The 27,654-nt window shown below is 52.4% G+C and overlaps 14 protein-coding genes across 18 annotated transcripts; 6 read left to right on the top strand and 8 right to left on the bottom strand.

Annotated features, from left to right (window-relative positions):
• The first annotated feature begins 1,413 nt into the window (after window positions 1–1,413).
• On the top strand, window positions 1,414–4,184 carry PPTG_17994. 2 transcript variants are annotated; one of them, XM_008915971.1, is made up of 4 exons: window positions 1,414–2,400; window positions 2,474–2,570; window positions 2,961–3,168; window positions 3,242–4,184. In XM_008915971.1, the coding sequence occupies exons 1-4, from the start codon at window positions 1,914–1,916 to the stop codon at window positions 3,851–3,853; spliced, it is 1,404 nt and encodes a 467-aa protein (XP_008914219.1). In that variant the 5' UTR covers window positions 1,414–1,913; the 3' UTR covers window positions 3,854–4,184. The 2 variants fall into 2 exon arrangements, with proteins under 2 accessions (XP_008914219.1, XP_008914218.1); XM_008915970.1 differs by having other exon boundaries at window positions 2,958–3,168.
• Window positions 4,164–6,730, top strand: PPTG_17993 (hypothetical protein). Of its 3 annotated transcripts, XM_008915967.1 has the most exons (4): window positions 4,164–4,305; window positions 4,396–4,454; window positions 4,525–5,924; window positions 6,002–6,730. In XM_008915967.1, exons 1-4 carry the CDS (start codon window positions 4,202–4,204, stop codon window positions 6,593–6,595), a joined length of 2,157 nt encoding a protein of 718 aa, XP_008914215.1. In that variant the 5' UTR covers window positions 4,164–4,201; the 3' UTR covers window positions 6,596–6,730. The 3 variants fall into 3 exon arrangements, with proteins under 3 accessions (XP_008914215.1, XP_008914216.1, XP_008914217.1); XM_008915968.1 differs by having other exon boundaries at window positions 4,164–4,454; XM_008915969.1 differs by lacking the exon at window positions 6,002–6,730 and having other exon boundaries at window positions 4,525–5,967.
• PPTG_17992 lies at window positions 6,425–7,689 on the bottom strand. 2 transcript variants are annotated; one of them, XM_008915965.1, is made up of 3 exons: window positions 7,396–7,689; window positions 7,196–7,329; window positions 6,425–7,126 (listed from the first exon to the last, which is right to left on the bottom strand). In XM_008915965.1, the coding sequence occupies exons 1-3, from the start codon at window positions 7,551–7,553 to the stop codon at window positions 6,615–6,617; spliced, it is 804 nt and encodes a 267-aa protein (XP_008914213.1). In that variant the 5' UTR covers window positions 7,554–7,689; the 3' UTR covers window positions 6,425–6,614. The 2 variants fall into 2 exon arrangements, with proteins under 2 accessions (XP_008914213.1, XP_008914214.1); XM_008915966.1 differs by lacking the exon at window positions 7,396–7,689 and having other exon boundaries at window positions 7,196–7,388.
• A 445-nt stretch (window positions 7,690–8,134) lies between these two features.
• Window positions 8,135–9,895, top strand: PPTG_17991 (hypothetical protein). Its single transcript, XM_008915964.1, has 4 exons — window positions 8,135–8,378; window positions 8,463–8,543; window positions 8,615–8,737; window positions 8,812–9,895. Exons 1-4 carry the CDS (start codon window positions 8,270–8,272, stop codon window positions 9,756–9,758), a joined length of 1,260 nt encoding a protein of 419 aa, XP_008914212.1. The 5' UTR covers window positions 8,135–8,269; the 3' UTR covers window positions 9,759–9,895.
• PPTG_17990 (hypothetical protein) lies at window positions 9,883–11,853 on the bottom strand (the record flags this gene model as incomplete). Its single annotated transcript, XM_008915963.1, has 15 exons — window positions 9,883–9,967; window positions 10,045–10,076; window positions 10,147–10,275; window positions 10,328–10,394; window positions 10,462–10,538; window positions 10,606–10,663; window positions 10,721–10,758; window positions 10,824–10,862; window positions 10,925–10,965; window positions 11,030–11,075; window positions 11,161–11,205; window positions 11,278–11,327; window positions 11,395–11,482; window positions 11,553–11,573; window positions 11,638–11,853. 15 exons carry the CDS (start codon window positions 11,851–11,853, stop codon window positions 9,883–9,885), a joined length of 1,032 nt encoding a protein of 343 aa, XP_008914211.1.
• A 357-nt stretch (window positions 11,854–12,210) lies between these two features.
• On the bottom strand, window positions 12,211–13,834 carry PPTG_17989 (hypothetical protein; the record flags this gene model as incomplete). The annotated part of the gene is made up of 3 exons (XM_008915962.1): window positions 12,211–12,429; window positions 12,496–13,293; window positions 13,373–13,834. 3 exons carry the CDS (start codon window positions 13,832–13,834, stop codon window positions 12,211–12,213), a joined length of 1,479 nt encoding a protein of 492 aa, XP_008914210.1.
• A 113-nt stretch (window positions 13,835–13,947) lies between these two features.
• Window positions 13,948–15,954, top strand: PPTG_17988 (hypothetical protein). Its single transcript, XM_008915961.1, has one exon. It carries the CDS (start codon window positions 14,055–14,057, stop codon window positions 15,864–15,866), a length of 1,812 nt encoding a protein of 603 aa, XP_008914209.1. The 5' UTR covers window positions 13,948–14,054; the 3' UTR covers window positions 15,867–15,954.
• Window positions 15,955–16,022: 68 nt separating this feature from the next.
• Window positions 16,023–17,133, bottom strand: PPTG_17987 (hypothetical protein). Its single transcript, XM_008915960.1, has one exon. It carries the CDS (start codon window positions 17,104–17,106, stop codon window positions 16,075–16,077), a length of 1,032 nt encoding a protein of 343 aa, XP_008914208.1. The 5' UTR covers window positions 17,107–17,133; the 3' UTR covers window positions 16,023–16,074.
• A 579-nt stretch (window positions 17,134–17,712) lies between these two features.
• Window positions 17,713–22,318, bottom strand: PPTG_17986 (hypothetical protein). The gene has a single exon (XM_008915958.1). It carries the CDS (start codon window positions 19,169–19,171, stop codon window positions 17,900–17,902), a length of 1,272 nt encoding a protein of 423 aa, XP_008914206.1. The 5' UTR covers window positions 19,172–22,318; the 3' UTR covers window positions 17,713–17,899.
• On the top strand, window positions 19,605–20,340 carry PPTG_17985 (hypothetical protein; the record flags this gene model as incomplete). The annotated part of the gene is made up of 1 exon (XM_008915959.1): window positions 19,605–20,340. The coding sequence occupies one exon, from the start codon at window positions 19,605–19,607 to the stop codon at window positions 20,271–20,273; it is 669 nt and encodes a 222-aa protein (XP_008914207.1). The 3' UTR covers window positions 20,274–20,340.
• On the top strand, window positions 20,645–22,520 carry PPTG_17984 (hypothetical protein). The gene is made up of 2 exons (XM_008915957.1): window positions 20,645–21,205; window positions 21,300–22,520. Exons 1-2 carry the CDS (start codon window positions 20,749–20,751, stop codon window positions 21,920–21,922), a joined length of 1,080 nt encoding a protein of 359 aa, XP_008914205.1. The 5' UTR covers window positions 20,645–20,748; the 3' UTR covers window positions 21,923–22,520.
• PPTG_17983 (hypothetical protein) lies at window positions 22,378–23,769 on the bottom strand (the record flags this gene model as incomplete). The annotated part of the gene is made up of 2 exons (XM_008915956.1): window positions 22,378–23,637; window positions 23,710–23,769. 2 exons carry the CDS (start codon window positions 23,767–23,769, stop codon window positions 22,378–22,380), a joined length of 1,320 nt encoding a protein of 439 aa, XP_008914204.1.
• Window positions 23,770–23,981: 212 nt separating this feature from the next.
• On the bottom strand, window positions 23,982–25,460 carry PPTG_17982 (hypothetical protein; the record flags this gene model as incomplete). The annotated part of the gene is made up of 5 exons (XM_008915955.1): window positions 23,982–24,451; window positions 24,525–24,588; window positions 24,661–24,814; window positions 24,880–25,119; window positions 25,189–25,460. 5 exons carry the CDS (start codon window positions 25,458–25,460, stop codon window positions 23,982–23,984), a joined length of 1,200 nt encoding a protein of 399 aa, XP_008914203.1.
• Window positions 25,461–25,580: 120 nt separating this feature from the next.
• On the bottom strand, window positions 25,581–27,587 carry PPTG_17981 (hypothetical protein; the record flags this gene model as incomplete). The annotated part of the gene is made up of 1 exon (XM_008915954.1): window positions 25,581–27,587. One exon carries the CDS (start codon window positions 27,585–27,587, stop codon window positions 25,581–25,583), a length of 2,007 nt encoding a protein of 668 aa, XP_008914202.1.
• Between the last annotated feature and the right edge of the window lie 67 nt (window positions 27,588–27,654).

Below are 27,654 nucleotides of genomic sequence, written 5' to 3'. Positions count from 1 at the left end.
TGGCTGTGAAGTTTGCCGTTGTTGATAGTCTTCAGTTACACCTCACTACCAATTTTCCAGGTCCATCAAACAGTTCAATTGCAGGTTATTCAAATTTCCGGAGCCCCAATACCCCGCGTGATCGAGATGATAGGACAAACTTCTTTCCCCATACGACCGACGCTGAGTTTAGCTGAAAGACCCGACGTTCTTTTGCCAGGACGTTGGTGCTAGTTTGATCGATCCGATACTATGCACTTGTGCATGCTGGTACGGTGTGTGCCTGTATATTTCATGTTTATATTAAGCTGTGCGTGCGGATGAGGATGACACTCAAACTTAGGACACCTTCCGAGAAGCAATTGCTCCGTGTGGACTGCTGTTGTATTCATACTGCCTGAGTCCGCATTTTGTTTCACTGTGTGTATATCTTTGTATGTAAGCGAGGATGAAAGAAAGGATATCTGTGTTTGTTTGAGGCGATCATCGTGTTGCTGCTGAAAACAAAATCACTTTCTGCTGCCTTCCAACTGAGCTTGTTTATTGTGTGCTGTGAGTGAGTGTGTGTCGTGCGAGAAGGTGATGATTCAAATATGCATAGTTCAACTGAACGCTCCCAAGGCTGCTGTTGATAACATTCCATCAAAGTCTTTCGCTCCTATCTGATTCTCCACGACCAAGAATTGTATGTTTTGAATTTAGTGAGTCATCCTGTTGTGCGTGCACCGCGAAGCTGGAAGGAGTGATGAATATGACATAATGGGAATCTCTCTGAAGGGCTGTAGTGGCTCTTAATGTGTAGAGAAGCAAAAGTCATCCTTGCGCTGACCTTCTCAACTTGCAGCACGGGTATGTTTTCGCGATTGAAATGATGTTTACAAGATAATCCAACTCTGAAGCCTATGTGTAGATTGAAATCTAAGAGCTTTTTAACCCTGATCAATCGCAATCAAATCAATCTTCATTTTTCTCTTCTTTCGAACATGCCTGTAGTAATTGTTTGTTGCACGTTAAAACACAACAGCGGCAATAAACGAGTATACTTCAGACGTGGATTTCATTAAGCAATACTACAAGTAGTAGTAAGAGCGTATCCAAAAGCGAATATCGGTACTTTTAGACTTCGGATCTGATCGATGCGGGGCAGAAAACCACGTTGGTGGCAGGAAATCCTGCGCTGTCCGGATCTGCAGACGAACTCGGAACACACTTTCTCATTTCCCAGGCAGGGTGTCTGTATGTTCCACAGTAAGCTTGGTATCCGTTACTCCGCTTAGTACCAGCTACTTCGATTCATGCACCGGGCAGCAGCGTCTTTAGATCCAAACCTGCTATCCCGGTATTCACAAAGCCTTCAAGCCTGCCACTTTTGCTCGCTAACTGCGACATGGGCGGGATTTATTCAACTGCCGTGCTGTCACTGCGTTTCCACCTCCGGACTCGCCATCCGCGAAAAGGAGAAAGCACGTCTCAGCTGTATAGACTTGTCACTTTTGTCCCTCTGCATGCGCTGCCCATTTACGCTCCTGAGTGCTCGCTACCGGGGCGTCGCTCCAATGAGGGACAGCCGTCATCATGGCTGGTTTGTGGTGATTAACACCTATCGCAGCAGCTCCATTTCCTGCTGCGCTCGATAGCTTCCAGCCATATTGTCTTGTTCAGCATTTTGTAACGCTCCAAGATGCAAATGTAGCCATGTTCAAGACATTGCTGGCTATTATTGTAGGTACTGAAATGTTGAACGGCTATTTTTGTAGTTGTTGAGCTCATTGGATTGGTTAAAACGTTTATGCCAAGTCTTTAAAGGCAGGCTATAACGGTAATACTTGGAATATGTATACTGTGATGGGAAGACTGGAGGGAAGCGGGTTAGACTGGGGGGATAGTCATGCCCATACATTCGCGAAAAAGGCCGACGGACATCATCGATCGCTATGGAGGGGCTGGGCGTCGTGTACGAGCAGGAGGAGCCTGTGGTAGACATCCAGCAGACGCCCACGGGGGGCAACCACGCGGCTGCGGTGTCTGCGCCGAACCACGAGGCTGAGGACGACGATGAGATCCGCGCTCTGGCTAGCAATCCGGACGACCTGGACGCACAGCAGCAGCAACCGACTCAGACCCAGCAACAGCCTCAGCCTCAGCCTCAGTACAACGCGCCTGGTGGGTACGGGGACTACGCACAGAGTAGTGGCCAACATCCGCAGCAACTTATGGAGCACCACCATGGCTACGACAAGAACGGAAGCAGTGCGCAGCCAGGCAAGCTCTTTATCGGCGGCGTGTCTTGGGAGACCACGGAGGACACACTGCGCCAACATTTTGGCAAGTATGGTGCGCTCACGGACGCGGCGCTGATGAAGGACAAGTACACGGGCCAGCCACGAGGCTTCGGCTTCGTGACATTCGCTGACGCCACAGGTAGAAAACACGAGACAAATGTGCAGACACTTTATTGAGTTGTTATGCTGACACTATGCTGTAATTGATGCAGCGATTGACCGCGTGCTGGACGAGACGCATACACTGGACGGCCGGACGGTGGAGGTGAAACGCGCGATTCCAAGGGAGCGAACGGCGCCGGGCTCGAGGTTAGTATCACCCCACGCCCCGCAGTGGAAGACTCAAGGCTGGCTGCTGCCTGTACTATTTATTTATTTATTGGAGAGAGAAGAAAGCAAAAAAAAAGAGAGAAACAGACAGAGAAGGGCAGGAAGGAAGCAGGGAGAGAGAGAGAGAGCAAGCAGCACAGGACAAGAACAAGAGAAATCACCTACTCAACATAAAAGAATGGCGTTTGCTCGCCTCCTTGTGGCCCATCATGCTCGACCCTCGCTCTCTCCGTCCAGCCCTTCTCCATCTGGAGGGGCTTTGGCATAGAATTAGACTGTGTAGCAGCAAGCAAGCAAACAGATCACGGCCCTGCCCGGTATGACGGCGTCGACTAACTTGCCGTGTTCCTATCTGATGTAATGTAGTAGCGATTTCCGCGGCGGACGCGGCGGATACAGCAGCGGTGGCTTTACGGAGCAGAAGAAAATCTTTGTGGGTGGTCTCGCCCCCACCGTAACGGAGCAGGACTTCCGTCACTACTTTGAGGAGTTTGGCAAGATCACAGATGCCGTGGTTATGATCGACCGCGACACGCAGCGCTCACGTGGATTTGGCTTTATCACGTTCGAGGAGGAGGTGCGTTGGAAATGTCGGCGCATTTAGGCCTAAGAGCCTGCATCTAACGCTCGTTTGTCTATTTCCTGTTTAGTCGTCAGTAGCTGAAGTGATCAGCAAGAACCACGAAATTCACGGCAAGACCGTCGAGATTAAGCGCGCAGAGCCTAAGGAAGCCCGTGGTGGCGGTGGCGGCTATGGTGGTGGCCGTGGAGGCCGCGGAGGCGGCTGGCGAGGTGGAGGGGGTCGTGGTGGCGGCGGCGGTGGCTATGGTGGTGGCTATGGTGGCTATGGTGGAAGCTACGGCGGTGGTTATGGTGGCGGCTACGGTGGCGGCTACGGAGGTGGTTATGGTGGTGCTGCTGCATACGGCGCTGGTGGTTACGGAGGTTACCCGCAGTCATATGCCGGCTATGGCTATGGTGGCTATGGAGGTCGCGGTGGCTACGGCTACGGTGGCTACGGAGGTTACGGCGGCTATGGTGCTGGAGGTGCCGGTGCTGGTGGCGAAGGTGCCGGTCAGGAAGGTGGTGCAGGTGGAGAAGAAGGGGGATACGGTGAAGATGGAGCCCAGCAGGGAGGCCAGGGCGGCCAAGGGGCTGCTGCTAGTGGCTACGGTTATGGCGGCGGCTATCGCCAGGGAGGAGGCTCCGGTGGTGCTCAAGGAGGTTCTGGCGGACGATCGGACCGATACCGCCCGTACTAAGCATTCACGCGACGAAGAAACGAAGGCTGAGCAAAATCTGCCTGCGCACACAACCTATCAGGGTGTGCTTGTTTATCGTCTCGCGCCAGCTGCATCAACCTCTCGGCTTCGACTCCTCCAGCTCGTACCTGTTGCTATCCAATCAATACTTTTTGAATAACGCCCGCTTTTTAAATTATCTCCACGCAGAAGTTCTGCTAGATGCACTTACGTTGCTTCCTTCGTGTACATGTAATACGTGTTCATACCCCTGACAGTGACTTTGGCGTAATTTTGATAGACTAATTTTTCTTACAAAAAATTACGGTATTTTGTTTACAAAATCCAAATCATCGTAGTTTTGCTACGATGGCAGGCCGCTTCCCCCCGCAGCAACCGCAGATGCAAGACCCAGCCAATACCAGCGGGACTGCCACGCCTTCGATAACGAGGGCTTCTCCGTTTGCGTCCGGGTAGATTCTTCTTCGCTACTGTGCTACGCCAACGTGCCGCTGTTCTCACTTGTCCACTGTGATAATCTCTGTACATGTATTATACCTCAGTCCTGTAGCGATGGTGAATCAGGTTCGGCCTGGGTTTGGCGGGCCTGGGCAATTTCCTGGTGAGCTTTGCTTCTTTGCTCTAGATCGCAGAATTATGTCATTCATGTTGTGTTTGCTTGCGCTACTCAGGTCACGCAGTGCGCACTGCTCCAACACAATTGTCCACGCCCCTCGTTCCGCAGCGTCATTTATCGGCGTCGATGGCCAGCACTTCATCCGATCCGTCGCCGTCACTTTTTGGCGACAGACCTATTGCCCAGCAAGATACAGCCAGTGATTTATTTGGACAAACCGCACCGCCACCAGCGCAATCTGCAGCCGACCTCTTTGGACAAACCTCGCCCGCGCCTTCACAACGGTATCGATCCAGCACCGACCCGTTTGGCAGCCCTTCTGGATCATTCCAGATGCAGCACGGGCCCAATGAAGTACCAAGCGGAGGTGGTGGAACATTGTCTGAAGAGTTATTCGGTCCGGCTTCTGCGCCAAGGCAATCAAGCCAGCAAGACAACTACGAGAGCTTGTTCCGCAGCCCAGAAAAAGCGTCGACATCAACTGCCCCTCATCTATCGCGGCATTCGTCGCTGAATTCTTCTCAGAGCCCGACACCCTCGCCATTTAGCAAGTCCCTTCCTCCTCCATCCCACCCTCGTGCTAACCAGCAACACTCCCTGTACCAACAGCAACAACAGCAACAGCAACAGCAACAGTCGTCCTCACGGTCATTTGGACAAGCACCGCCTCCTGCTGCACCATTTTTGGGCTATGCAGACAACACCCGGTCGCAATCTTTCCGTGTTCCTCCTGCACAAGCACCTACGCCAGGATCGCTGTTCCCTGACGCACGAAGGATCCCCTCCCCGTCAAGATCAGTTCCCTCTGCATCACCGGCACCTCCTCCGACATCCCCTCAAATTACGGTTGACGCTCCATCTTCAGACGCACTTGTCGATGAGTTTTTGAAAATGCCAGTTGACGAGCGTTTTGCAGAATCTGAGAATGCCACCCCTCCCGCTAGCAAGTTGCTTCTTGCAGATATCCCAGACACGGTTGAAGGGCTGAAAGCGTTGTATGCACAGAAGCGGTGGAAATCTTTGACGAAAAAATCCCTGTCAATGCTGCAGAACCCGCCAAAAGATATTAATGTGACGCTGGAGATCAAGTCCTGGTGGCTTGCCGGACTCATTAAGGAAGGACACTACGACAATGCGGCAAGTGTGCTGGACCAAATCGGTGATCTTGACGAAATATCTGTGGTAGGGGGCACTCCTTTTGTACCAATTCGTCTGCTTCTCCTTCAAGCGTTACTGAGCAAGTGTCAAGGAAAGTCTGCGAGCCACGAAAAGCAGTTATTTCACCTGATAACGCGGCTGAGAGGCGCAATTCAGCAGAACGAGACGATTGCTCTCCTGGATGTTGATCTGAAAGTAGCCGCGCAATGGCTACGAATCGCACAGTTTGCACTTGCGAACCACCTCGTGCACCAGCAAAAGTTCATGCTGGCTTTGCGTATCTGCTCTCACATTGATGTACGTGCCGGCATTTAAAAAAGCTCTCTCATATTGTACAGAGGACTTACGCTGATGCCAATGACATGTCTAAATAGGTTAAATTCTTGGAGGATGCAGAAAGAGTTGTTGTGCTGTCCCGCGTGGGGCGTATCCGTCTACAGATGGGCGACCTGACAGCAGCAGAAAAGTTGTTCGAAGCCGCTCGCTATCACACTAGTCAGCTAAAGACGGGGAGTGGCAATGGCGCCGGTGTAACGGCGGAAGTGCTGGCAGAGCTGGAAGCACGTGTGCTATTAAACGACGGTCTGCTATTCTTCGCACAGAACAAGCTGCAGGAAGCGCTGAGTGCGTTTGATTCCATTCTGTATATGCAGAATGCACAAAGCGCGACTGCCGAGAACTCCGATGCGGAGCTTTTCCTCGAGGAAGATGTCGTTTGCTCGGCAGTCAACAACTACGCAATCTGTGCGCTTTACTGTTGCGACGTCAAGGCGGCCGTGGCTGCGCTGGAACGGATGATCAGGTCAAACCCAAAGCGGTTCCTCAACGGCGTGGTTGTGTTCAATCTCAGCTCGCTCTACGATCTTTTGTTTGACAACGCCACAAGCAAGAGCCGAAAAGAAATGATGAAGAAGATCGCTCACCTGTACGACCTCGAGCATGTTGATCCCGCTACATACCGCATTTAATGAAGGTGATTTTCACACTTCATGTTTTTTGCTTTTTTGTCGCTTCACGGTTGTCTTCACTACCAGAAGCTCCTTCCTCTCCCCCTTCGTCATCGCCGAAGTGAAGATGACCACCGCCCACCGCTCGTTTTCGGCGCCTCTTTTTCTTCTTTCCAGCGGCATTACTCATTACATCGCAAGTAGAGGAGTTATCTGGCGTGCTAGCGCTGTCTACCTTGTCAATATCATTGCCTGTTGCTAAGTCTCCGTCTGGACAGGACAGCTGCCGCTTCAACTGTTCCTTCATCTGGATCCATCGCGTCTTGCTCATGACACGAATTCCGCGCAGATCAGCATCCGAGGACTTGGCAGAAGCGTTGTTGGCAGCACTTTGATCGGAGAATTCCACAAAGCCAAACCCTTTGAACTTCTTGCTCTGGGGGAATCTGGGCAGACTCACCAGGTTTACCTTGCCGAACTTGGCGAAGGTTCGCCGTAGCGAATCGTGGTCATCTGTCGCACTGAAGCTGTCGATGTAGATAGTGCGGGCGTCTGCAGTAGAGAGGTCAGCTTCATCAGTTATTATAGCATCGTTTGGTCACACATTTATGACCGTCGTACCAGCTTGGAGATCCTGGCCAGCTACCGGCACAACCTTCGGAGCGATGCAGCAGCTCGCGCGATCAACTCGAATCGTCGACGACTTTTCGGCCTCATCCAGTATCATGCGCTCCGTTGCATTGAGAGACTTTAATCTGTTTATGCAATGGATTTCATCAGTTAGCAGCCAAGTGGGCACCAAGTTGTGCAGCCAGCAGTACTTGTTGAAGGACAGGAACACGCGCACGGGAATAAAGCCCTCTTCGTCCATGGTCTGCTGCAGGAACTTGTCCTGGCGGAGGTTGCTCTCGCTCATATAAAACTCCAGCTGCCGCTGCAGCCGCTTGCGTTGCGACTTGCCTGCCGCCTTCACCTCCATCGAAAGATAATAACCGCGAGCGAGCGTAACCGGGGTACAGAGGTACACTAATAAGATCGAGCGCTGGCGCTAAAGTGGGAGACCAAGTCGCTCGTAGCCAAGTAGTCCCGAAACATATGGGGAGATCAAAGCGTTGTTGGCGTTGGATAGTCCACCCTCGATCGCCGCTTCGTGCGCCCCCTCGTCGTCAAAAGGTGCTGCGGTGCATGTACGCACGAGTTGCAATGGCAGACATGACGTCCGTCGAGGAGTTGCCAAAGCAATGTTCAGTGCGTCTGCAATGCAGATTGTAGACTGCATGTGCCCTAGAAACGCTAGTTTGGTAGACACAATGTTTGGTATATGGGCAGCAGCCGATGTTGCTTTTAGATTCCTCGCTTGACAACTACGGCAGGAGACATGCTCCACGTCGCACATATCCTCATCCTCAAACCGGTGTGAAGCTTTTTGAGTAAGACGCCAAACTCCTACGTATTCATATCGGCTACTTGAAGAAACGGCTATAGAGCGGGTGCTGTGCATACAAACTTCAAGTTGTTCTAAAATTATGTCGGTTGGGTTGGAAGATCCAAGAATAGAATCGATCAGAGAAGCCAAACGCCAAAGTTGCACTCGCACCAAAAGAGAGCGAAAACGACCAAGCGGGCAGCACATTCAAACCTGCCGCCTCCTGCTCGCAACATCCTCCCTGACGAAGCACTCGGAGGGACGACGAAATGTTCGACGACCTGTTCAAGTTGCTCCGCAGCCCGCGCTGGGTTAACTCGCCCATTGCGCGCCGCTTCGGCTTCGGCTCCGAACTGTCCTACGAGGAAGACGAGCTGGGTAAGTCTGGGATGATGCGGTAGTTTGTGATATACTCATTGGCCAGCCCGCTGACATCAGTGCCGTTGTTGTAATTATCTGCAGAGGATTCGCCGTCGAATTGGACCAAGATCTCCACATCCGGTCACCGCCCGCCAGTGCGCAGCGGTCACTCGTCTCTAGTTGGTGCGTTCTATACTTTCGGAGACTTGTCCATAAGCTACATGCTAACGAATACGTTGTGCTGTTTACCATAGTTGGCGACATGATGTACGTGTTCGGCGGCTACAACGACGGGAACTGCCACAACGACATCTATGCATTTGACCTCGTGCGGCACCATTGGATTCACATCGAGACGTCTAACGGCATATCGCCTGGTACGACTTCCTGCAACGCGTTTTCCGTTGGTTTTGACGGTTTAACTCATTCCATATACCCGGTTGTCTTGCAGATGGCAGAGCTTCACACGCCTGGTGCACTTCAACAGACAAAACGAAGCTATACCTGTTCGGCGGATCGGGGCCGCACTGGGGACAGACTAACATGGGCAAGCTGTTACAATTCAATATTCGCGATAAGAACTGGACGATTGTCGAAGCGCAGGGTACGCAACCGCCACCGGGATACGGACAGAGTCTGTGTGCTATCAACAATAAGCTGTACCTCTTTGGCGGCACATCCGGACACGTATACGTGAACGATCTCTACGTCTTTGATGAAGTTACCAAGGTCTGGAAGAAGGAGGAGACCGGTGGCAAGCGCCCCAGCCCTCGGTACAAGCATCAAGTGGCCATGGTCGGAAATCGCATGTATGTCGTGGGAGGTGGTCTGTACGATCCTCCTAAAGGGCCCATCGACACGTACTATCTCGATGTGGACACGCTTGTATGGCACGAAGTGGAATGCGGCGGTGATATTCCAAAGTCTCGCATCGCACACACGATTTCACAACTGGCAAGTGACCCTTCTCGGTTGATCATGTTTGGAGGACGCGACGACAGCGGATCGCGGCAGAACGAGCTTAGCGAGTTGAATTTGCGGACTGGTGAATGGCGAATCTACTACAACGAGGAGGGTTTCCAGCCGGACGCTCGTGATTTCCATACGAGCGTGGTTCACAACGATCGCATCTTCGTATTCGGTGGATCCAATGGCGTGGAGCGCAACAATGACGTCTTCCGCTACACGATGACACACCAACCGTCAACGCTGCTGATCCTAGCTATGCAGGTTCTGCACCAGAATCTGGATTACATTCCGAATGAGGATTTGGAAGCGCTACCATTTGAGCTAAAGATCGGCATCCAAAATATTAACCCCGACGTCGAATGTTCCTTCAACCCGACCTGGTACATGCTTGAAGACCAGAAGCAAGAAAATGCGGCACCAGTGATGTAGAGGGATTTTCACGCGGATAGATTGTACGTTATTGAAGCAAACGAGATAAATTAATTATTTGACTGAAATGAAATAGCATCAAAACACCACACACTGAGCGTTGCGACTGCTTTTGTGGCTTGATTCATTCGTCCGAATCCGTCACCCCGCCTGCATAAAGCTGAATAGAGCACTCGGCTTCGGGCATCCACGGACTGTCGATGATCTTGCTGTACAACACCACGTTTTAAAGTGGCGTCAAGTCGCAGAAGACATGGGTTTGAAACATAATCCGATTCATTCATACCAGAAGCGATTTTCAGCCCGCCCTTTCTTCATCTACAATGCATCGTAAATGTTTGTTCAGCTGAAACGATGCTTGTTCTTCCTGGCATTTCGAATAGCTTACCAGCACACGCGTGTGAACTCCGTGCGACATCACATGACCTCCAACAGGCTTCATCTCTGAGCCAAACAGAGCATTTGCTCCGGGATCTGCCATCATTTGGTTGACCAAAAGAACCGCAATATTGAATTCCTACGGAGGGCTATTAGTCTGACGCACCATTTCATAGTGCTAAAGAACCTACCTCTGCGTGTTTTACAAGCCGAACAAGATGTTGATTCAGCCGCTGTTGTCTTTCACTGAGTTCGCCTCTATTTATCGCATCGTCATGACAAATTAAAATTTGATCTATCATGAAGCAATGAAATGCGTTCCTACCTCCCAGAGAAGTCCGTGCGAAATAACGCGGTCACTGAATCGATGATCAGCAGGCGAAATGGTCCTTGGTCAGGGTCCTGTACAAGGAAGACGTAAGTGTGGTGAAGCAGAATTGCTATCGCATAGGTCCTCAAAAATGCTTACCGCGAACATAACGCCAAGCTTGATCACGAAGGCCATCTGAGCATCGTGACTATGAGCTCTGTGCGTGCATTTAGCGTTTCCACTCTAGTTGCTGTTGCTGAAATTAATATCTTACCTAGCCACGATGATGTTGTCAAGGACATCGACTGGGTCCTGAAACAATTGCCAGTCAGACATCGAGAAAATTCAATACCAGCAATCCACTTGATAGTACGAACCAGATTGTATCTTTCTTTGGCGATTTCAGCGACGCGGTTCTACCAAGAGCACAATATTTAGCCACTGGTATGCTGGAACGGTAACGAGCACTCAACTGTACCGGTCGAAAAGTTCCCTCGGTATCGATGAAGGCAACTTTCCCTGTTCAAAAAAGAAAATGTAAACAATTTCTGCTTGCTGTGGTTAGATCTTGCATCGATCATACCTGCCCCTCCACCACAAGAACGAGGTAATTGCGCTGTCACACAGAGCTACAGGAATCACAGACGATTAAGCGATCTCGCTAGACTATGGCTGTTAAAGTGCTACTGCCAGCAATAAAGTTGATGAACGTACAGTGTGGCACAATTGGGTTTTGCCTGTTCGGAATTCTCCGTGTACCTACGCAAAGCAAACGATGGTTCAGTCTAGAAAGAAGGAGCACTCACATGTTAGAGCTTCGTTTGTGTTTACCTCTGTTACGGACATTGTTTCCACACCTCCCCCAAGAATTTGATCTAGCCCTGTAAACAATAAAATAGAAGTATTTCTTTAGCGTAGCGCAGAACGCTCAAATGAAGTCATGCTTACGCTGTGATCCAGTGGTGATAAAGATTCTGCTTTGACTCTGTTGATAAAGTGCGCTGGCCGACACAAATCCGCTCTTTTCGGGCATAATCTGTGGTTCCCCAGCATTGGAGTGTTAGCTCTAGTGTATAGAATTCCCATCTGCAATGAAAAAGAAACACCTTTTTGCCTGCTTGAAGGAGCTGATCACACGCCACGCCATGTCAAAGGACCTTGTACAACATGTCTGAAGTAACAGTGCAATACCTTGACTCTCTTGGCTTCGCTAATCCCCTTCACGTCTAATAGCCTTTTATGGGACACTTGGAAAAGCTGCCCGATGGTTGCGAAGCCGTCGTTCTTGAGCTTGGCGATGTCTGTTGGTTTGACTCCAGCATCTTGAAGCAGGTCGATCGGCTCATACGAGCGCAAGCTGTCATGTTCTTCGTCGTCGCTGTCGACTACGCGCAGTGTCGCTGCCATCTGTAGCCCCGTTCCCCTTGCACTACGTTCACTGCACAGGAGCTCGTGTAGGTCAGTCGAGGCTTCGTCAATCTCTCCCCATTCAGCATGTATTGCACCTTGAGATGCCCATAATATCGTGCTACTACGCCGGGCGTCTGCTGTGCTTGACCGCGCGGATTCGAAAGTGAAGGCGGCAATGCGGAACAGAGTGATGGTCAGGGAAACGTGTATAGTTGAAGTATAGTTGAAGTTGCTGGATTTCAGTGTATACGTACGCTGCGTTTTGTCTGTCTATTCACTCACACCACACACGTCAGGTGAAGGTGGGCCGTGGTGGTAAGGTTCGTGGTGCATCTAGCCATTCTCCCTGCCTCTCTAATAATACCGTCCGCCACGCTGCATGTGAAGATCCACGATTCTCCAACGGAGGGTTTCCTGCTCCTCATCGTAGTCGCGCTGGAAGGCAAAGATGTAGTAGTAGGCCAGTACTTCGTCCTCGGATCCTTCCACAACTTCTCCCTCACGGTTGCGGATGCAGTTGATCTGCTGTGCCTGGAAACGCATCAGGATGATAGGGGCCTGCTTGTCTTCAGCCTATATAACAACATGGTTTTAGTGCATGAAGCATCACAACATCACCGAACATGAACAACTTCGTACCGTAGCCTCAATGACTTCCACGTTGTCGATGCTGAGTACGTGCGGGTCCATTACCAAGCCCTCCGACTTTCGCTCACGAATTGCGATGTTCACACGAGAGTACGCTGCCTCACCGAACCACTTCTTCAAGTCACGGCTGTTACCACGAAGGAACGCCTCCAGCACTCCAGGCAAAACAATTTCCTCGATATTTTCCTTCCATTCCTCAAGGATGAAGTCGGGCTCAGCGCGACGGATCTCCTTAATCGCAACACCCATCGGGGTTTCGCCAAAAAGCCCGTCATAGATCGAAGACAATCGGTACACCCAAGGGTTCTGACTGGTCTCCCAAACCTCCAACACCTCTTCCTGGGCATCGCTGATCTTGTCCTTCACCTGCTTCGTCGTCTGCTGAACCTTCTTTCCGGCCTCCGTCTTAGCCGCCTGCTTTGCAGCATCTAGAATACCCTGAATAATCGGAGCTTCGCGGAAACGAGCGCTCACACGCTGCCAAGCGCTCTCCTCCTCTTTCACCGCCACCAAAGCGCTGGTGCCAGTGTATTCTGTCGGTTCCTCATCCTCACCCTCCGACTTCTGTGGCTTCTGAACCGAAGGGGTTCGAACCGAGGCCAGGGCCTCATCAACCGTCTGCTTTTCTCGCTTACCAAAAAGCTCTTGCGCAGCCTCCTTCCACTCGTCCCGCAGCTTGGGGAATTTGCTCGGGTGGATCAGCTTGTTCTTCTGGGCGGCGATACTGGTGAAGAAGTTTCTCACAAAAGCACGCGCACCATCCAAAGAATCGTCGGTCGGTTCAGGTTTCTGTACGTCAAAAACAAGTGAGAGCATTAAACGGTTTGCAATTGTCAGGTCAAAAGATACAGACATATTTTGAGCATACCTCGCCTCCTTCCATCTTGGCACCGTCATTCTTGGTATCATCAGCAGCAGAAGCATCCGCTGAGTCCGCCGGTTTTACATCCTCTTTCTCCTTCTTAGCATCGGCAGCGGCCTTGGCAGTTTCCTCGTAGGATTCCTTGATCTTCTGCGAGGCCTGCGAAGCTTGCTCCTGAAAGCTCTTAGCTGCCTCTTCAGTCATGGAGCTCACCTCACTCATCTTCTCCTTGGCGGCCTTTTCCACGTTCTTAAACTGTTCCTTGGTCTTCTCTAGCTCCTCAAAGGACTTCTTAAGCTCCTCGTTCTTCTCCATCTCGTTCTTGAGCTGGTTTTTCAAGTCCGAAAAGAAACCCATAGCCCGGGATTGCGACTGAACATGCTTCGGCAAACGCGAGAGTGTAATCTGGTTGTCGCGAGGCACAGTGAGGCGCGCGCGGCGCAGGGCACGCGTGGAGAGGCGAAGCATGATGCAACGGGGGTTGGAGCAGATGTGCGGTGGATGGCACTCTGGTGATACATTCCAGAAATCGGACATAGCCGAAGTTTTGTTTTTGGCCAATCCCCGTTCATCATTTGACACACTGCGTCCCCACCAGCCAAAAATCGTTAACGAGCTTGGCTACGAGCTTGCGGGTTTCATTTTTTGGTGAAACGTCACAGTCGATTGGTTGGCGCTAGTTGGTAAAATGGGCAAGAAGACGCGACGCAAAGGAACGAACTCGTCGGAGGAGAAGGATGCAGAGTCCAAGGAGGTCGCCGCAGTAGCGGCGCCGCACGTAGAAACCACCGCTATTGCTGGCGACAAGAAACAGAAGAAGAAAAAGTCGAAGAAGGCCAAAAAGGAGCAAGAAGCTGAGCCTGCTGAGATTGTGGAGCAGGATGAAGAGGAGCAGGAGCCCGAGGCGAATGTGGACGATGAGCAGGACGAGGAGACAGAGCAAGCCATTGCCGAAGCTACCAACCTGGCTGAGAGTAATGTGGACGAGCGCTACTTCTCCAGCGAGGAATTCGCCTCGTTGCCACTGTCTGAACCAACCCGCAAGGCGCTGGCTGACATGGGATTCACCAAGATGACCAAGATCCAGTCGAAGTCGATTCGTCCGCTGTTGGCCGGTCAGGATCTGCTGGGTGCGGCCAAGACGGGTTCCGGCAAGACGCTGTCGTTCTTGATTCCGGCGGTCGAACTGCTGCACAAGGTGCGATTCACGGCACGTAAGGGCACGGGATGCATTGTCATTTCGCCCACGCGTGAATTGGCGCTACAGATTTACGGCGTTGTACGTGACATCTGTAAATACCATTCGCAGACGCACGGTATCGTTATGGGTGGCGCCAACCGCCGTGCCGAGGCGGAGCGCCTGGTGAAAGGTGTGAACATCCTGATCTCGACACCAGGTCGTCTTCTGGATCATCTGCAAAACACGAAGGCATTCATCTACCACAACCTGCAGATTCTCGTGATCGATGAAGCTGATCGCATTCTGTCTATTGGTTTTGAGGAGGAAATGCGCCAGATCATTAAGTGCATTCCGAAGGAGCGGCAGACGATGTTGTTTAGTGCTACACAGACAAAGAAGGTAGAAGACCTCGCTCGTTTGTCCATCAAGGAGAAACCTGTGTATGTCGGTGTTGAGGAGGAAGACACGAAGGCCACAGTTGCCACGCTGGAACAGGGTTACGTCGTAACGCCGAGTGACAAGCGTTTTCTCCTTCTGTTCACTTTCCTCAAGAAGAATCTGAAGAAGAAGGTGATGGTTTTCTTCTCGTCATGTAGCGCTGTCAAGTTCTACGGTGAATTGCTCAACTACATTGACATTCCCGTACTGGACATTCACGGCAAGCAAAAACAGAACAAGCGTACGACCACATTCTTCCAGTTCTGTAACGCGAAGACGGGTATTTTGCTGTGTACGGACGTGGCAGCGCGTGGTCTTGATATTCCTGCTGTGGACTGGATTATTCAGTTTGACCCGCCTGATGACCCTCGCGAGTACATTCACCGTGTGGGTCGTACTGCTCGTGGTGCTAAGGGCAAGGGTAAGGCGCTGCTTATGCTTTTGCCCGATGAGCTTGGTTTCCTGAAGTACTTGAAGGCTTCAAAGGTGGCGCTTAACGAGTACGAATTCCCGGTGTCAAAGATCGCCAATGTTGAATCTCAACTCATGAAGCTCGTGGAGAAGACGTACTATTTGCACAAGTCCGCCAAGGATGCCTACCGCGGATATCTGCTGGCGTACGCTTCGCATTCTTTGAAGGGCATTTTCGATGTTGGTCGTCTCGACTTGCAGGGGGTGGCCAAGTCATTCGGACTGCAGGTTCCGCCCAAGGTGACGCTTCCTGTGAAGACGAATGGCAAGACTGGCAAACGCAAGGGCACGTCCTTCGACAACGATGGCAGTTCGCGTGGTGGCAAGTTCCAGCGCTCCGGTCACGCATTTAGTGCTGATAACCCCTACGGTAAGCGTGCTGCGGGCGACAAGCGCCAGTTTGCTCACTGATAAGGTTTGCTGGTTGCTACTATGTAAACAATGGCTTTGCCACTTCACGTCCCTTTTTGCAATATAGACCGAGCTACTTACTTCTGTTTGTCGTTTTTGTTCGGACTTCTGTCAATCTGTGAGGAGGAGGACATTTAAAGACAAGAGTATAGCGTCACGAGTACAAATCGTTGCTAGCTATATGTACAAACAGCTCAGTTGCGATTGATCATCGACGACGCTTGCGACGATTGAAGCCTCCTCCTAATGCATTTGCGCTGCCGAAGCTATTGCCACCTCCCGCTGCAGCACCTCCAAAGCCAAACTGTCCTCCAGCAACACCTGCAAATCCGTTGTTGCCAGCTTGGTTGAAGTTCCCCATTGCGCCGCCTTGACCACCGAAGCCACCAAACGTGTTGCCACCTTGCATACCGACACCCATTGGCTGACCGAAGCCACCTCCACCGTTTCCATTGAAGAAGCCCCCGCCCATACCAGCACCAGCTCCAGGACCGCCGAGCATGCCGCCACCAAGAGCACCCATCCGATTCGCTCCACCGAATCCTCCCATCGAGTTCGCAGCTAACCCGCTGCCAACTCCGCCAGCGAGTGCGCCACCATTTGCGGGGATTCCACTGCCGGCACCTGGAGCACCAAGTCCAGCTCCGAACGCGTTACCGTTTCCTCCGAAGCCTGGCGACGGTGGAACTCCGGTCATGCCTGCAGCACCGCCTTGAGGTGCGGTGACTGGTGCTGCGGGTAGTTGAGCACCAGAAATTCCTCCATTGGCCTGGCCAGTCGGTGCTGGTGTGGGTCTCGATCTTCCGGGTGTAGTGGCTGCAGGGGTTGGTGCTGGACGTCCACCTGGAATCGTCGGGGCTGGAGTCACAGGTCCAGGAGCACCAGGTCCGGGAGCACCCGGTGCAGCAGCAGCAGCGCCAGGGGCTGCAACAACATTGTTGTTCGAGCTTACAACAGCATTGTTGGAGTTCGCCACCACCGCCGACGGAACGCTGACCGGAACTGGAATGAGCTGCGGCACCTCGACGGGAACGGGAACCGGAATAGCGATCTTCTTGACTTTCTTGACGGCTTTCTTGACGTGGTGGTGGTGGTGATCCTTTCTGCTCTCATCGTCTTCCGTTGCTTGGGTATCAGCATTGACTCGTAGACCACGAAGCGAAGGTGTAGCTTGAACTTCGTCCGATGCAACGAAGAGACCCAGCGCTAGGAAGGTGGCGAATGCAGCGGCGCTTTTCATCGTGAGGCGATGTGGTTGGCTTGTTGCTTGTAAAATGAAGAGTGAACTATGAAGTACGGTTGTTTTACATGGCGGTGTCCTCACGGCATTCGAGCATAGATATGAAAGGGGGTTATTGACCGAACTTCTTGCTACGTTCGCTTCCTCTCATTCGAGGCGTCGAACATTGGCGACGATGGAGAATGCGCTGGTGTTGGAGACTTCATTTGATAAAACCAACCACTTTAAGAAACACTGGAAATATAAGATGTTAAAAAGAATGATCCAAGAGAGTAAAAGGACTTGGTACTTACTGAGACCAGCGATCTTGAAATCATTCTGCGCACTACGTTCTAGTAGGACTTCGCGAATTTATGCACTGCTCGATTCTTGCTAGAAGACACTCCGCCAGAATCCACTCAATTCGCCTCCGCATCCAGTAAACGGCGAGGCTTCCATGTTAACATCATTTGCTCTGTAACTGTTCTTCCAGCAATTACAGTCTTTCATGTAGAACTCTGGGCAATCAAATCCCGTTTGAATGACGGAAGAAAACTAACTTGGCTTGCGCAATAGTTCATCAAATACAGCAGAAGCTGGCAGCATGTCATGCCAATGTCTCAATATCCTGAACGAACAAAATTAATTAGGCGGTATCTCGTTACCACATTAGCTAAGCACTCATGAAAAAAACTTAGGCAAAGGGGTTCCCCCTTAGGTTTTTTTTTTCCCGTTTTTTTGCCGGGGTTTGGGTTCCTTGTTTTTTTTTTTGGGGTATCTCGGATGTGAGCGGTTCTGGTCTCGTTCCCACTGCTTACGCCTTCGAACGCATATCGTGCGGCGCGACAAAAACCTTCAAATAACCGCTCTCCTTCTTGGCGATATTGGAGTATGCCTGAGGCACCTCCTCCAGAGCAAGGCGGTGCGAAATAAGCACCGATGGATCAAGCTCGCCACTTTCGATTGCATCAAATACCTGGGGATAGTACTTCTGGGCAGGCGTACGACCAGCATTCACGGTGACACTCTTCATCGCGACGTGGCCGATCGGGAAAGCTTGCACCGAGCACATATAGTCCGACACAATTGAAATGTGACCGCACTTGCGAACGATCATCAACATCTCTTTGAATGTGTCCGTAGGCTCGGGATGACTCTCCATGCCCATGCTCTTCTCCAGTTTGGCCATCCAACCAATCGAAGTAGAGCTGCCACTTGCATCAATTACAGCGTCAGCACCGGCCGGCGGTAGCATGTGTTGCAACTTGGACACCACTTGAGCACTGGACAGCTCGCGACGGTCGACCACCTCGAGATTCATGTGGTCATGTGCAAACTTGAGCCGGTCGACGGAGTGCTCGACTCCCAGTACAGTCTTGGCGCCACGGAGCTTGCACCAGTGAGCAGCCTGCAGTCCGATAGGGCCCAAACCCCAAATCACCACATTGTCCCCTTCCTGGACCTTGGCAGTATCCACAGCATGCAGCGCAGTGACCGTCGTCTCCACTCCCAGCAGTGCCTTGTCGTCACTCACACCAGACGGCAGCTTGAAGCAGTTCATGTCACCGAACGGTACACGGACGTATTCGGCCTGCACACCGGGGACATTTCCCAACATTCGGGTGCTGCCAAGCACAGCGGCAGGAGCCCATCCACCGTAGGTCTGCTTGAACTCTTGGGACGCATTGGTGCAGTTGCAAGACGCGTACTCGTGACGACGACAGTGCTTGCAATCACCACAAGCTAGTACAAAGCTAACAGCGACGCGGTCACCAACATTAACCTTGCTCACTTCTGCACCTACGCTCTCCACGATGCCTACGGCCTCACTACCAAGCACCTGGTTCTTTTCCAATCCCTGGGCCTCCCCGCCGCAAACATCAGTAGCGAAGTCTGGGCTCACGGAGCATGCGGTGACCTTCACTACCACGTCCGACGCTTCCACGATCTTCGGCTTTGGAATGTGCTCCAGCTTAACGGACTTGCCCGTCCACACGACAGCACGCATGCAGCCGGCAGGGTCCTTGGAGCACGTATCTCGCCCATGCGCATGCGCACTGGGCGTCATCTTGCTGGCAGTTTCCATGTTACTAGAGTTTTAGTTGCTCAGGTATCGATGCTCTTGTTTTCGACGATGCAAATGCAGATATGACACCCGAGCAGGATCGTGCTCGGCCCTCAAGCCAAAGTGACATGCCGGCTCTCGTCCCAGAGCAGCCGAGTTGAAGACACGATGCATACTCGGATCAAGTCTTCAATGGCGATAGACTAAGATATTCCATTGCAAGGTCTCGTTGAACTGCGAAAAATACTGGCGTCGTTTCGCAATAAGATGAAAGAGGTTTTATGCACTTTCAGAGGTTGGTTTTCTAACGGCTTCAACTTGAGGCATCAGAATGTCAATGGCAATTTGCCACATGCGAGGATGCAAAGAAAACGACGCTTGATCCCTCTCGCTGTCGCCTCCTCCCATTCCACATTCCACTACTGCTCGTCTACCCCAACTGTAGCATCAGCCAATGATGAAGCTTACCTCTATCGCCCTATTGGCTAGCATTGCCACAACAAAAACCATGGCTGCAGCAAACCTGATGCGTCGTGACCTTCGTGTTGAGACATCGGGAGCCAACACAATAGTAGCGGGCCTGCGCGACGACGAACTCGGTGCAAACGAGGATTTTTGGGGATCCTGGGAGAATCAATACGCGGGATACTTGGGTGCACAAGAAGACATCGAACCAAGCAGTGATGATACCGAGTCTGCAAGCGGCACCAGTGAACTTGACTTTACTGTTGGAGACCTGCCTGCTGCGGCGAAGGAGGTCTTCCAGAAGGCCGAGTCTGTGGTAACAGCGGCACTGCCGTTCAGCATCAAGCACGCTACGTCCTTGGTGCTCCCCCTCGGTCTCGTCGCCGCAGCCATGCTCATGATTGCAGTAGCTGCTGTGCTCATCGGTGTGCGACGACAGCAGCTCAGCGAGCCTGTGTTCGGCCCAGTCGAATTAGTTTCCGATCTACCGGACCCCATGACCACATCCGCTGCCAGTGAAGCGGAAGGCGACGACTCGGACAAGTGTTCATCAAATCATGGCGATGAAGCGGACACGGGCGCAACAATCCTTGCTGAGGAAGAACAGGAGGAAGAGAAAGAGGAGGAACAAGAAGAGTTTGTCGTAACACTTGCATAGGTACAATGTAGTTCAAGCCCTAAAATACTCCACTTCCATTCTCGACGAGCTGTTGCTAGCCACGGCCAGATGCTTATCCATCAACGCTGCTTCGTGCTGGTCTCCCTTGTCTATGCGATCCGAAAGTCTCTGGTAATGGGTGGAGCGCTCCGATGATCTGACGTCACGCGAATCTCTACACCCACCAGGAAACTGTGTCCGACGTCATGAGTCCATTATTGTGCTGCCCATCGCGCCTATTTACCAAAAATGGACGATGTGCTGCTCAAAGTAGGACGATTCTTCGGACACAGCTCCCACACACCGCTTCACCAAGCAGCTTTTACCGTACTTAATCGAATTATCCGTGAAAGATGGGCACTTTGGGCCAATGGTCTGCTTGGAGCTGCGTGGGCCGCCAGAGCCCCAGACATTGATTTCCTAGTTTGCGGCGCAAGAAGCAGACCACTCCCCCTTCTCCTCGAGACGATTTGAAATGGCTCTCCGTCGCGTCCTGACCACCAGCAAGGCCTTCAAGGCGGCTCCGAGCCTCCTGCGCCGCTCCATGGCCACTGTGGCCGACGAGATGACGGTGCGTGATGCGCTCAACACGGCCATGGACGAGGAGCTCGCCCGTGACGACGAGGTCTTCCTCATGGGCGAGGAGGTCGCTCAGTACAACGGCGCTTACAAGGTCTCCAAGGGACTGTGGGAGAAGTACGGTGACAAGCGCATTATCGACACGCCTATCACGGAGCAGGGCTTCACCGGTCTCGCCGTCGGCGCTGCCTACCACGACACCAAGCCCATCGTCGAGTTCATGACGTTCAACTTCGCCATGCAGGCCATTGACCAGATCATTAACTCGGCTGCTAAGCAATACTACATGTCGAACGGCGACATCCACGTGCCCATTGTCTTCCGTGGCTCCAACGGTCCCGCTGCCGGTGTTGGTACGTATCTTTAGCCTCTTGAATTTGTCAACTTCTACGTTGAGAATCCTGTGGATAATTTGTAACGTAACTTTGATTCGTTTGATCTTTTCAGCCGCTCAGCACTCGCAGTGCTATGCCGCCTGGTACGGCAGCGTGCCCGGACTCAAGGTGGTGTCCCCCTACGACTCGGAGGACGCTCGTGGTCTGCTGAAGGCTGCTATTCGCGACCCCAACCCGGTTGTGGTGCTGGAGAACGAGCTCCTGTACGGTGTCTCGTTCCCTGTGTCCAAGGAGGCCCAGGACAAGGACTTCCTGATTGAGATCGGTAAGGCCAAGATCATGAAGCCGGGCAAGGACGTCACCCTCGTGGCTTTCTCTCGCATGGTTGGAGAGGCTCTTGAGGCTGCCGCTGTTCTGGCCAAGGAGGGCATTGACGCCGAGGTGATCAACCTCCGCTCGATCCGCCCGTTCGACCGTCAGGCCATCATTGACTCCGTGAAGAAGACCAACCGCATTGTGTCCATTGAGGAGGGCTGGGGCCAGCACGGTATTGGTGCTGAGATCGCCGGCATCATCATGGAGACGGAGGCCTTTGACTACCTGGATGCTCCCCTGGAGCGCGTGACTGGCACGGACGTGCCGATGCCGTACGCCGAGAACCTGGAGAAGTTGTGCTTGCCGCACACCGAGGACATTGTTGCCGCCGCCAAGCGCACTGTGGCCCGTAACCTGTAAGCAAACCAACCGCCTCTATAACCATGGACAACGTCGTCATCCCCATACCAATCTGATCTCGAGAACCTCGCGCTATGAAGGAAAGCAGGGCGAGGGATGAGCGTATGCTCACTCACGACTACGCAGCAGCAAGCATCGTGCGCGAAAGCAGGAAAGAATGGAGTGATTGACAGTAGGAAGGGTGTAACTAATCGAACCCGATAGACCACAACGTATGCTCCAGCGGGTGATTTACTGCAGCAATTGTTCCCTCATTTTACTCATGAAGCTGCGGCGTTGACAACGCTGGTGCTTGGACAAGCAAAGCCGGTGTTTTTTGCTGATGAATGCGTGGTCTGGTGATCCCGAATATAACGCGCAAAAACACACAAGTGATATTCGGCCCTCCCCAAACTCTAGGCTTACCCTTTATGAAAATGAAAATACGGAAATTAGTGTGCATCTCCCTCACAAGCTTAGAAACCAAACTCGCCGAAGAAATCAACATCCTTCTTGGGCTTCTCCTTCTTTTCGACAGGTGCCGGAGGGGGAGCAGTGGCAACAGGGGCGGAGGCAGCAGCAGTCGAGCTATTGCTGCTATTGGCCGACGTTACGGACGATGCGGAGAGTCCGAGAAGGTCGTGACTGCTGCCGTTAGCACTGGACGACGAGGATCCAAACAAATCGGTAGTCTGAGCAGGCTTGGGTTGCTGTGTTGGTGTGTCGAAGCTACTGTTGTTGCTGCTGCTCAGCTGCGAGTCCAACCACGAGTCATTATCGTGATCACGGCTTGATGAGCTCGTGTTGCTGTTGCCGCTACCGATGCCAGCGTACTTGCCAGAGGTCGACAGCTCGGCATTGGTGCGAGGAAATGAGCTCATTCCGTCAGAATTTCCGTACGAATTGCCACCTCCATGCACTGCGCTCTGTGCGGTTTGCAACAGGGATGACGCGCCACTGGAAAGCATGGACCAGCCCGAAGTGGCCGAGGACTTGACATTATCTGATAACGCTGGGTCGTGAATTGCACTCTGAACGTAGGACCAGCCAGTTGACACCTTGGATCCCAGATCTTGGTCCTTGACGAGACTGGCAGCTGAGCTGGCGGCTGTTGTGACCGTACTGGTAAAATAGCTAAAGGCGCCCGAGAGGTCTCCCAATCCGCCAGACGAGGTCTGTGGCGCGCGCGTTTCCCCGCCGCTTCCAATGCCCTGCATGCCATTTCCACCGAACTTGGCGGCCATGCGGGCACGAGCTTCCTCACGTAGTTTCATCTGGCGAGCAACGTAATCCTGCTCTGACTCTCCCTTGAGCGCTTCCACACCACGGGTGTCACCTCCAGCAGAGCCTCCTCCAGAATATGAGGCCGACGAGAAAGAGGATGAAGCTGGCTTACGCATGCTCGGGTCCCACTGCGGGAGCGACGGCGGCGAGCGTCCCTCAACGATTGCTGTTAGTCGCTGGCGATAGGCCTCAGCTTGCGGTGTGTTGTACTTCTCGCTGATGGAAAGGTCCGTGGGGACACCCGCAGCGGAGAAGGCAGCACGGAACGTGTCGTTGCCACCCTTCTGCATCTGTAGCACCTGCTTGTCCGTCCACGAGTCCATGGTAACTGACCGCACGAACGAGATGTGTACGCCCAGTCCGCGGTGGCGGCCCGAGCACTCGAGACACATGAAGGTACCGTAAGAGACCGTAGCCCATTGCGGGTACGGCGCATCACAGTCCACACAGCGCTGCAGTAAGAGAGAGCGAGAGCGTTAAGAGTAAACTCGACTAGGACGACGCATGGAAAATAGACAACGCACGTTGTTTCCCGGCAGGCGCCGCAGTTCCTGCTGGGTCTCCATAGGCATTTGATGCGCCATCGTGTAACTTGTCTAGTCTATTGGGGAGATGCACGGGGATAGCGGCGACGCACTTGGGGAAGACGCGGAATCAAGAAAGCAACCGTTACGCAGTACTGAACACTGGTGCTGATTCATTGGCTTAAAATGTATAAAAATCAACCAATCATGCGTTGCCAGGAATCCAATGTTATCAGACAAGAGACAGGCCAAACGTCAAAGATACTTTCTCTTCATTGACGCCGGAAGGAAACGACTCGAGTCCGCTGAGGCCGCTTAAGCACCTGGTACAGCAGCAAGTTGAGACCGAAGAAGCTACCGATGATCAGTGACAAGTACGTTGAGAAGAAGTTTCCGTAGCCGCGTCCACAGATCATGTACCACGAGTCTTCATACAGAAGCTGCGCCACCGGGTAGTTGCACAAGTTAAACTCCTCGTCAAAGTCGTGAACGCACAAATACTTCTTGCGACGGTGCTGCATGCCCACGAGCGAAAAGAACGGCTCGTTCTCCATGCAGTTTCCAAGCGGCTGATGGTGGCCCAGCGATACGATTTCCGTCGGATTAATGAACAGCGCCAGCAGGACTAGGACGAGGTAGAGCAAGAAAGTCATCTGGTTCACGGCGTGGTCGATGCACGAGTACAGCCAGTCGCTGTCGTAGGCATCCACAGGCTCCAGAACTTTCTGTACTTCAGGGTCATCTGCAATCGGCAATGACACGAGCATAACTGATTAGAGAACATAGCAGAGCTGGGATATCCTCGTAATGTATACCTCTTTCACGGTCAGCCATCCAGGAGAGCAGGAAACTCAAAGAAATTAGCATGAAGAACATCACCTGCACAAGAAACAGTAGCAACAGTGAGTTATTACAACTATCCAGCAATATTAATACATGACCGCCACGAACTTGTGCTTCGATCCCCATGAGACGAACGGTCGAATAGTAGCCCAAGATCAGGAAGCCCATGGCGAAAATGGTGGTGAGTAGCGGCATGAGTAGCACATATCCCCACTCGGATTTCCAGTGCTCCTCCTCGTAATAGTCACCCACGAGCCAAGTGCTGCAAAAAAAGTCCGTAGCATGTCAGCACAGGATAAAGTGACCCATTCAGCACGTAGTTCTTACCTGTGTAGAATATGATGCACACAGAGGAACGCAAACGCGAAGAAGTAATTATAAAACAGCGCGTGGCATGGTACGCCCATCAAGCGTTCAGCGAGCAGCGGATCCGTATCGTGCCACGTCCACCAAAGGAACTTGGTGCCCAGCAACTCAAAAGGGAACACCAGCATCACCATGAGCGTTCCCATCGCAAATGGCTGGAAGAATGGGTCGATCCGTAGTCGCGTCGTGGCCACAAATGCTCTGTTTCCACAAGTCGCATGAGCAAACTCCACATCCTCCTTAGCAACATGATATCCTCTTCCCACTTACATATAATAGAGCTGCGCTTGTAAAAGCACCGTATACAGTGGTAGATGCTCGGACACCAGCATCACCAGCGCCTGCGCGTGCCATCGGTCGCTGTAGTAGAAGACCAGTTCCACGATGAGCACTTGAAGCATTGCAGCAACCAGCATGGTGGCGTTACGCTTGCCTGACGAGTGCACGTGCAACATGAGCAGGAAGACGCAGAGGTACGTAGCCCCCTCCACAACCGCCAACGAGACGTTCTCATTCAGCAGCCCCAGGAAGGCAATCGGCATGACCCGGGATGTCGCTACCATTTTCGTCAGACAAAAACTGAAAAATGAGGTTATGTAACAATGCAAATGTGATCTATCAGATAATTGTTGAGTGCAACATGGCTACATAGCTTCAAGAGACTACATTGCCTTCCCGTCGTGAGGAAGTTCAGTGCCACCAGACCCTTGCGCAATGAAGACCCGATAAATCACGAACAGAAGAACACATAGCAGAACGAGCAGGAATGCCATGCCGGACGCAGAAGTGTCTCCAACCCCAGTCATTGGCCGTTTGAGACCTTCAGGCGCGTCTCCACGGTTCCAAACAAGGTTCTCCACCTTCTCCTTCCATGTCTCTGCATCCTGCCCTCCCGTATCTCCAGTATCATGCTGAGTGTGATCCACTTGGTCAAAGTCCTTCGGGATGTAACAAGTCCGACCTTCATAGCTGCTGTCGCACAAGCACATGCCATTGACACAGTCGCCGTGGTTACTGCAATGCTCGCGATACACGCACACGACAGCACGGTCAGACGCCGGAAAGTCTTCCAGATTCGAATACCCACTGGAAAGAGACTTCAGGTACCGATTAAATGCGATGTCGAACTCAGACAGCTCAGTGTCCAGAAACTTGGACAATTCCTGCTCCAACGACGGGAAGATAAGGTTGAAACCTCCTCGTCGAGCGTATTCTGTTGTTGCTGTGAAGAGTTTACGCGCAACGTTTGGCGCGAACCACCCGGGGCATGACCAGCACGACGTATCCCATGCACGACTCTTGTCACGACATTTATCCGAGCAAAACCTTGCATCAGCTGGCGGGCGATAAAACTTCTCGAACGGAAGTCGAGCCTGAGGGTGAACACCCACTAGATTAAGTAGGTCGTGCAACAAACGCTTTTTAATAGCCTCATCCGTAGCGAGTACGGACTGCGTGCCTTCCATCGACGGATTGGAAACCACACGAACAAGCCACGGCTTGGCCATATCGTCCAACTCAAAGTCAAACCTCCACAGATCGAAGAAGCTATCACTCAGATCATTCGGGGTAGATCCCTCTCCTTCACGTGCAGCTGAGCGCTTCACCTTGCTTTGTTCACTTTGAAAGTTGCCACGGTTGCTGAGCACCACTTTAGCAATCGCAGCTTCAACCTCGTCCTGCAAATGCTTCGTGTCGATTCCCTGTCTACGTAAGTATTTTTTTAGAACATACCACGCGTTCGTTCCTTCCCGTGTGGCCGACGGAAGTTCATGGAAATCTGTCTGCAGATCGGGAAAGTCCCATGGAGCGATGTACTGATCAAAGTTGTAAGTGGCTGGGTCAGTCTCAACCTTCAACGTACTTGGATACTCGCCCTTGGCAATCTGGATCAGCGGGTGGTCATACACGTAAACACGAAGCGGGTCCGTCGACGTCACAGCCACGTAGAATCCCACACGAAACTTGTGGTTGTCCAGCAGCAGCGGCTCGACGTACTGATCCACCACAACTGTTTTCCCCTTAAATGTATTCGACTGCAACTTGAACTGCAGATCTTCATCCGTAACGAAAACTTCAGCACGTGTGGTTGAGTCATCATCGCCATTAACAGCACGATCACGCAGCAAAAAGCGCCGCTGTACGTGCGGATCGCGCCCGCGTTTGGGCGAAAAATCGGATTTCTTACGCGCCTCCGTGTAAGCGGTGGTCAGTTGCGCCTGGTCGCGCGGCAGCTCAAAGTGTGCCGGCACAAAATCAAAGAAGAACTTGGTGCGTTTCTTCTGCTGCGCTACCAAGTGCTGGCCAAGTGCGTCAGGCGACGTAAGCTTCTCAGCACCCGGTAAGTGGTTCACCTTAGCATCGAACTGGTGCGGGAGCTCCAGCTGCTCGAATGGCGGTGCTGCGGCCGTACTCCACACGAGGTCAAACTCCGAGCTGTCGGACAGCAGCTTCCCCCAAGAGGGCTGGGAGTCAGCGGCTTGGAATTGCGAGATACCGAGCGCCTGCAGTTGCTGCAGCACTGGTTTGAGCTTTTGCGGCTGCGTTGCCTCGGGCAGATAGAATCGCGCTTGCGCACGGGCGCTTGTTGAATCGCAAACGCTAATGCACACTGCTAGCACTAGCAGCAGCAGCAGGTGCAGACGGTGAGGCCGAAGGGATGTGGCCATGGCAGAGAATCTTGCACTGTTCGAATGACGCCGCCCTTTTGACTCTGACTTTTCCACGTTAACCTCA

Source organism: Phytophthora parasitica (genome assembly GCF_000247585.1).
Source record: "Phytophthora parasitica INRA-310 unplaced genomic scaffold supercont2.77, whole genome shotgun sequence".
NCBI classification, from domain to species: Eukaryota; Oomycota; class Peronosporomycetes; order Peronosporales; family Peronosporaceae; genus Phytophthora; species Phytophthora nicotianae.
Note: the sequence above shows the minus strand (reverse complement) of the source record. Positions and strands in the feature narration are given on the sequence as shown.

Coding starts and splice junctions, on each gene's coding strand:
- PPTG_17988 (XM_008915961.1), top strand. CDS start 14,055: ATGGGCAAGAAGACGCGACGCAAAGGAACGAACTCGTCGGAGGAGAAG.
- PPTG_17994 (XM_008915970.1), top strand. CDS start 1,914: ATGGAGGGGCTGGGCGTCGTGTACGAGCAGGAGGAGCCTGTGGTAGAC. Junction 2,571..2,957: donor CGAACGGCGCCGGGCTCGAG/GTTAGTATCACC, acceptor GATGTAATGTAG/TAGCGATTTCCGCGGCGGAC. Junction 3,169..3,241: donor TTATCACGTTCGAGGAGGAG/GTGCGTTGGAAA, acceptor TTTCCTGTTTAG/TCGTCAGTAGCTGAAGTGAT.
- PPTG_17992 (XM_008915965.1), bottom strand. CDS start 7,553: ATGGAGGTGAAGGCGGCAGGCAAGTCGCAACGCAAGCGGCTGCAGCGG. Junction 7,330..7,395: donor GTGTTCCTGTCCTTCAACAA/GTACTGCTGGCT, acceptor TTGCATAAACAG/ATTAAAGTCTCTCAATGCAA. Junction 7,127..7,195: donor TGGCCAGGATCTCCAAGCTG/GTACGACGGTCA, acceptor TCTCTACTGCAG/ACGCCCGCACTATCTACATC.
- PPTG_17993 (XM_008915967.1), top strand. CDS start 4,202: ATGGCAGGCCGCTTCCCCCCGCAGCAACCGCAGATGCAAGACCCAGCC. Junction 4,306..4,395: donor GCTTCTCCGTTTGCGTCCGG/GTAGATTCTTCT, acceptor ATTATACCTCAG/TCCTGTAGCGATGGTGAATC. Junction 4,455..4,524: donor CGGGCCTGGGCAATTTCCTG/GTGAGCTTTGCT, acceptor TGCGCTACTCAG/GTCACGCAGTGCGCACTGCT.
- PPTG_17991 (XM_008915964.1), top strand. CDS start 8,270: ATGTTCGACGACCTGTTCAAGTTGCTCCGCAGCCCGCGCTGGGTTAAC. Junction 8,544..8,614: donor CGGTCACTCGTCTCTAGTTG/GTGCGTTCTATA, acceptor TGTTTACCATAG/TTGGCGACATGATGTACGTG. Junction 8,738..8,811: donor GTCTAACGGCATATCGCCTG/GTACGACTTCCT, acceptor GTTGTCTTGCAG/ATGGCAGAGCTTCACACGCC.
- PPTG_17986 (XM_008915958.1), bottom strand. CDS start 19,171: ATGGAAACTGCCAGCAAGATGACGCCCAGTGCGCATGCGCATGGGCGA.
- PPTG_17987 (XM_008915960.1), bottom strand. CDS start 17,106: ATGAAAAGCGCCGCTGCATTCGCCACCTTCCTAGCGCTGGGTCTCTTC.
- PPTG_17984 (XM_008915957.1), top strand. CDS start 20,749: ATGGCTCTCCGTCGCGTCCTGACCACCAGCAAGGCCTTCAAGGCGGCT. Junction 21,206..21,299: donor CGGTCCCGCTGCCGGTGTTG/GTACGTATCTTT, acceptor TGATCTTTTCAG/CCGCTCAGCACTCGCAGTGC.